Below are 5,916 nucleotides of genomic sequence, written 5' to 3'. Positions count from 1 at the left end.
ATGAAGAAAATTAGGTATACAAGTCACTTAATAAATATTAGTTTTCTTCTTTCTCTTTATTTTCTCAAATCACTTCATCAGACACAAGACTAACTTAGCATGCTTATTATTAGCAAAAAGACATTCGGTCTCTTTGTATGATGAAACAATACTGGAAAACTGGTGCGCAGAAGACAATACACCCAGAAGCTGCTTCTTTCAAACAGCCTGCATTATCTCTTGTCTTAACTGCAAAACGTGAAAAATATGTAAGGTGTCTTTTGACATGATCCTGTTCACATGCAATTTTTGAATCCTTGCTGGTAACGTTTTAGATCCTATTGTCCACATCACTCACTGAAAATATTTATACAAAGAAGGAAGAGAACACAGTCACAGCAGTTAAAGCTTTTTCAAGCACTTATGGAGTTACCTATGGCAAAAGACCAGCAAATCGTATCCTTAAGGCTTATGTCACATTTCTGGGAAACAGAAACCAACATTTTTTCTCTGTGGATGATCTTGTCCTTTAAACAATTTTGTAACTCCTTAATCTCTCAAAATCATCTGAATGCTTTTAGGCAGTACTGAATAAGAGCTGTTCGATGTCATGTAGAAACATTATTCAGGCTTCTCAAAGACAGAGCTTGCAGCTGATTTGAGAGCAATACAGCGTAGAGTTTAAATCATGGGCTTTGGAGTCAGATAACCCAGGGTTCGAATTGTCTTATTATAGCTGAAGGATTTGCAGAACGTGTTAAGTTCCTATTGCCAAGGTAACAAATTGCCACAAACTTAGTGGCTTAAAACAACACAAATTTATTACCTGACAGTTCAGGAGACCAGAAGTCTAAAATGAATCTGCAGTGATATGTTCCTTCAAAGGATCAACGGGAGAATCTGTTTCTTTGTCTTTCTAGCTTCTAGAGACTGCCTGCATTGCTTGGCTCTTGGCCTCTTCCTCCATCTTCAAAGCCAGCAGGTTAACATCTCTCCTATCTGACTTCCCGCCTCCCTCTTAAAAGGACTCTTATGACTACATGGGCCCACCCAGATATTCCAAGATAATCTCTACACCTCAAGATTGTTAAATTGTTCACGCCTGGTAAATTCTTTTTGTACCATAAGTCCCTTTGCAATATAAGATTCCTTTATGCCTGGATTCATAGGTTCCAGGGATTAGAACATGGACATTTTATGGGGGCATTATTCAGTCAACAATATGGAGTAAACTGAAATGGCCTCAGATCTCTTATCTGTAACATGAGGATTACAATAGTTCCAACATCATAGGTTGTTATGAGAATTAAATAGAATTGCATACATTGTTATTTGCCACTACTATGAAAACATGTAAATAATCCAGGAGCTTTAGACACTTTAATGAGAAAGGTAGATCTGACCCCTGTTCTTGGTGGAAATAAACCTTAAATGAGTAACCACAGAAATAAATGTATGTTTGCAAACTGTAATAAGTGCTGCTAAGGAATAGCAAAGGATACATTGTCAAAGAGTACCAATCTAGTCTAGAAAGGTCAGAAAAGCTCTTTCTGAGCAAACAGTTTTTAGTTGTTTTTTATGAATACGTAAGAGTTACCTAGCTGAGATAAAAAGTAGAGGAGAACATTCCAGAAATTGGAAAAATATGTGCAAAAATCCACAATAGGAATGAGCATGGTACATACGAAGAATTGGAAAGTGTAAAGGCATGGAGGAAGAGTGGCAAATTAGAATGCTACAGAAGTAGTCAGGAATCAGAGCAGGTCATGCTCTAAAAGGTTTTGTTAAGATTTGGGGGTTTATCCTAAAAGTAATAGCAAAGGTGGTCTGATCAGATTGCTTATGAGAAAATATTGCTCTAGGTGCTACATAGAGAAAGAAGGGCAAGAGTGGAAACGAGAATGCCAGGAAAGGGATTTGGCTTAGTCCGGGTGAGAGAAGATGGGGTGTCGCAGACTGGGCTCCCTAGGATATAAACTCCGAGATAGAGATCAGCAGGCAAGTGATTTATTTAATATGGAGTGCTCTTGGGATCAATGCCTGCAGATGTGGAAGGAAAAGGATTGAGCAGAGGGAGGTCTCAGCTGACCCTAAAGGATGCTCTGAAGTGTAGATGACCCCTCTAGGTCAAGGCAAAGGGAGTGGGCTTTTACACCCTCATGTTGATCAGTCACTAGATGCAGCTGGACCCGGAAGGAGGGTGAACTCGTTTAATGGTAGCAGTACCTGAAGGGGGCTGACAGCTGAGCGTCTAGGGAAATCTCACAGGGAGTTCTTGGTTGTGTATCACAGCATCCACCGTATGGAGACTTGCCTAAATAGTGGCAGTGAAAATGAAGAGAAAGTGGATAGATTTGAGAAACATTTTGTGGATAGAATTGACAGAACTTGGCAATAGATATATTGAGGGAGTGGGGGAAGAAGAGACCAAAAGAAAAAGAAAAGGAAATATCAAAGACTATAGCTGGGGCTTCCGACTTTTATAACTGAACAGATATTTATATCAAATTTGTATACATTTGTATTGATTAGTTGAATGAGCCTATACTTCAGAGAACAGGGGTAGGCTGGAAATCAAAACTTGGGAGTAATCAAAGAATGGGGATAAAAAGCATGAGCTTATATAAGAATCACCTCAAGAAAGAGCAGAACATGAGAAGGTTGGCAAAGCCTTAAGTATGACAACCATTAAAATGAGTTTGCGTAAATTTTTTGGCATTGTTCTTGGCACTTAATAAAAAGTCAGTAAAAATCCTTGTCATAACATAATTATTTTTTGTATTAGTGAGGGAGATGGACTGCCCCAAAGAAGTGCCACATATGCCAGTAAATCCACAATTGTAAGCTGCATAACATAGGGTTCTTTCATTGAAAAACTGGAACAAGCATAAACTGCCATGGTCGGTGAGTTGAACACCAGCTACCCTAGAGATGTCTTTCAAGAAAGCATCCTTTTGAAAGAAATCATCTTGGGCTCTAGTCTGTGTTTCATTCTTCACATCAGAGCTTTCAGCAACCTTTTTCCCTTAATCTTCACAGCATGCCCAGAATCTGCTCAGTTTTCACCACCTGCACATCATCTTCCCTAGTAGATGCCTTCATTTCTTGCCTAGATTATTTTGGAAGGGATCTAACTAATCTTTTTGGTCCCTATGCCCTGAACATCTCCCTAAAATCTATTCTCAAAAAAGAAATGACAATTATTTTTAAAATTATGAGTAAAATCAAGTCATTTCTCTGCTCCAAATTCTCCAAAGGCTGTCTGTCACTTACAAAGTAAACACTAAATCCATGAAAAATCCTACAAGTTTGTACTTAATTTGCCTCAGTCCTCTTCTCACTGCCTTCTCACCCCGACCTCACCACCTCCCACTCTTCTCTGGCCACTCTGCTCCAACCACATTCGTCTCCTGCCTGTTCTTCCATACAAACTCTTATCTTCAGGCCTCTGCATTTGCTGTTCCCTCCTCTACAACACCCTTCTTCCAGATGTCTACACAGCTTACTCCTTTACCTCCTCCAGGTCTTTCGACAATGTCTCATTAAGAAAAGCTGCCTCTGGGTATCCTATGCAAATTTCGACCCTTCCCTTGCTCTCTTAAACAACTCTGCTTCATTTAATACTCTCTGGCATCATCAAAATTATAAATTTACACTTTTCCTATTATATATTTCCAGGTGGAATGTAAATTTCATTAAGGTAAGGCAGAGATTTTTTTTGTTTTGTTTTGTTTATTTGGTTTACCTTGGTTTACTGTTTAATTTCCAATTCCTAGAAAAGTTCTAGCTAAAAGTAAACCTTCAATAAATTTGATTAAATAATGAGTGAGTGAATGAATGAATGAATGAATATATAAGGAGAGTTTCTAACTCAGTTTTCTAGTGCGGTGCCTTCCCCACACTCTCATGCATTTTATAGATCTGACTCAATAAAATGAGAGGAAAAGACCAGCCCAGCTTCTTGGATTACTAGAAAGTGGACCAGGCAGAAGGTCCATGAAAAGTTTCTGGGGCCCTTTGAAGTTAACATATATTATTTGGTTGAATTAAGTGATTAACATATCAGTGGGGACATTAGCTGGCTGAATTTTGTAGAAGGTGGGAAGAACGAATTGAAACTTCCAAAGAAGCCATCGCTCTATGTGTGGGTGATGCCAAAATAAATATTAAAAAAAAATTCAGCTCATTCTTTTTGAGTATTGTTTACATAAAGTACCTGATTATTTTTTCTTCTCTACTTTTTTTAATAGTGTTGTTGAGGAGATACTGTGTATCGTGATTATTAAGTTACACTTTTATTCAGTGATTATAGATTAGCACTTGTACATTAGCTCTGAAAGGTCATAGTTTCCGGTTGTGTCATGTCAGCATTTTGTAGTTAAAATCCCATTCTACAATCAGACACATTCCAAATTAACATCCTTAATTGTTAAGCTACCTCTCTACAGCTCAAGAGTTGCCCTGGATAGAGATGTCCAAAGGCCGCTGGTGTGGATGTAGGCTGTCAAATATTCTGAGTACACTGTTATAACTTCTCCGGAAATTAAAACTTTCCTGAGTTAGCAGACCATTTGTTTGTTTTGGTTGTTGTTTGGAAAGATCTTGAGTTTAAGCCACCCTGTTTTTTCTTATCTTTACATTTTCCAGGTTTCAGCTGTTTTTTTTTTTTTTTTAAAGAAGGGCCCAACTCTGTATAATCTCATTGCCACAGATGGGTCAAAAGAAATCCTCACATCCCTGCCCCATCACTGAACATGACTTTTAGTAACATTTCGTACAAGAACAGGATGTTGGCAATTCAACTGTTAAACCTGTCTGTGATTATTCTTCCTTGAGATTACTCTGATGTCACCAGTGTAATTTGAGCCTGGAGCTTTTGTTCACACTTTAAATAGCAGTTCTGGAATGATTTTGCTACAGACTCTCTGGAGAGCCCCGGCAGGAGCTGAATTCCCAAAGATCTCCACATCGATGAAAGCAAAGTTGAGCCACCAAGCCGTCGTCGTCATGTCCACCTCGCTGCGAGTTAGCCCTTCCATCCACGGCTACCACTTCGACACAGCTTCGCGTAAGAAAGCGGTGGGCAACATCTTTGAAAACATCGACCAAGAATCACTACAGAGACTCTTCAAAAACTCTGGGGACAAGAAAGCAGAGGAGAGAGCTAAGATCATTTTTGCCATAGATCAAGATCTGGAGGAGAAAACACGAGCCCTGATGGCCCTGAAGAAGAGGACGAAAGACAAGCTTTTCCAATTTCTGAAACTGCGGAAATATTCCATCAAAGTTCACTGAGGACAAGAGAATGGATAAGAACATTATCCAGGAACAGACATTTGTGAGTCAATCGGTGAGACCTTAACATGCAGCATTGTGTTGCTGCCTTGCAAGCTTCTCCTCCGTCAGGACTCCGGAGGCTGGAAAGGAACAGAACAAACTGGTTACAAAGACTCCAACCAATTTCATGCCTGTGCCGTGACAGTGGAGAACAAAATGCTTTCAGCGAGGATTTGAAAACTCTCCCAGCGGGAAAGGACTGATGCCCGTGTCAGGAGAAGAGTCTGGATGAATGTAATGAGAAATGAAACTGAAGAAAACAGATGGCTGGGGAAGAATTCCAGCCAGGGTCTCTTTGTGGAGCCCTAGGACTTAAATTCGACCTGAACTTTTTTTTTTTTTTTCCTAAACTGGGTAAGAGTTGAGAAGGAGTATGTCCAGTGTTATAAGGTGATCAAAAACCAATTGTTTACTGATTTTTTTTTATTTGAATGTTCAAAATGTTGCAAGCTTCAATATTGTCTATTGGTATGGATTTTTAGAGATCAGTAATTGATTATTTATTTGCATTTATTACAATACTGAAAAGTGCACCACATGGGTGTAAGTACAAAGTGAAGGAGCTGCAGCAGCACCTTCAGCAGCTCAGTGAAACCAGAC

The 5,916-nt window shown here is 39.2% G+C and overlaps 1 protein-coding gene across 1 annotated transcript; it reads left to right on the top strand.

The window, feature by feature from the left end:
• Positions 1-4,869: 4,869 nt before the first annotated feature.
• TCIM (transcriptional and immune response regulator) lies at positions 4,870-5,665 on the top strand. The gene has a single exon (XM_006916281.3). The coding sequence runs from the start codon at positions 4,885-4,887 to the stop codon at positions 5,272-5,274; it is 390 nt and encodes a 129-aa protein (XP_006916343.2). The 5' UTR covers positions 4,870-4,884; the 3' UTR covers positions 5,275-5,665.
• Positions 5,666-5,916: the final 251 nt, after the last annotated feature.

The sequence above is a fragment of the Pteropus alecto genome, unplaced genomic scaffold (genome assembly GCF_000325575.1).
Source record: "Pteropus alecto unplaced genomic scaffold, ASM32557v1 scaffold24, whole genome shotgun sequence".
Taxonomy (NCBI): Eukaryota; Metazoa; Chordata; class Mammalia; order Chiroptera; family Pteropodidae; genus Pteropus; species Pteropus alecto.
This window is presented reverse-complemented; position numbering and strand designations above follow the sequence as displayed.

Excerpts from the sequence above, each read along its gene's own strand:
- TCIM (XM_006916281.3), top strand. The coding sequence starts at position 4,885 with ATGATTTTGCTACAGACTCTCTGGAGAGCCCCGGCAGGAGCTGAATTC.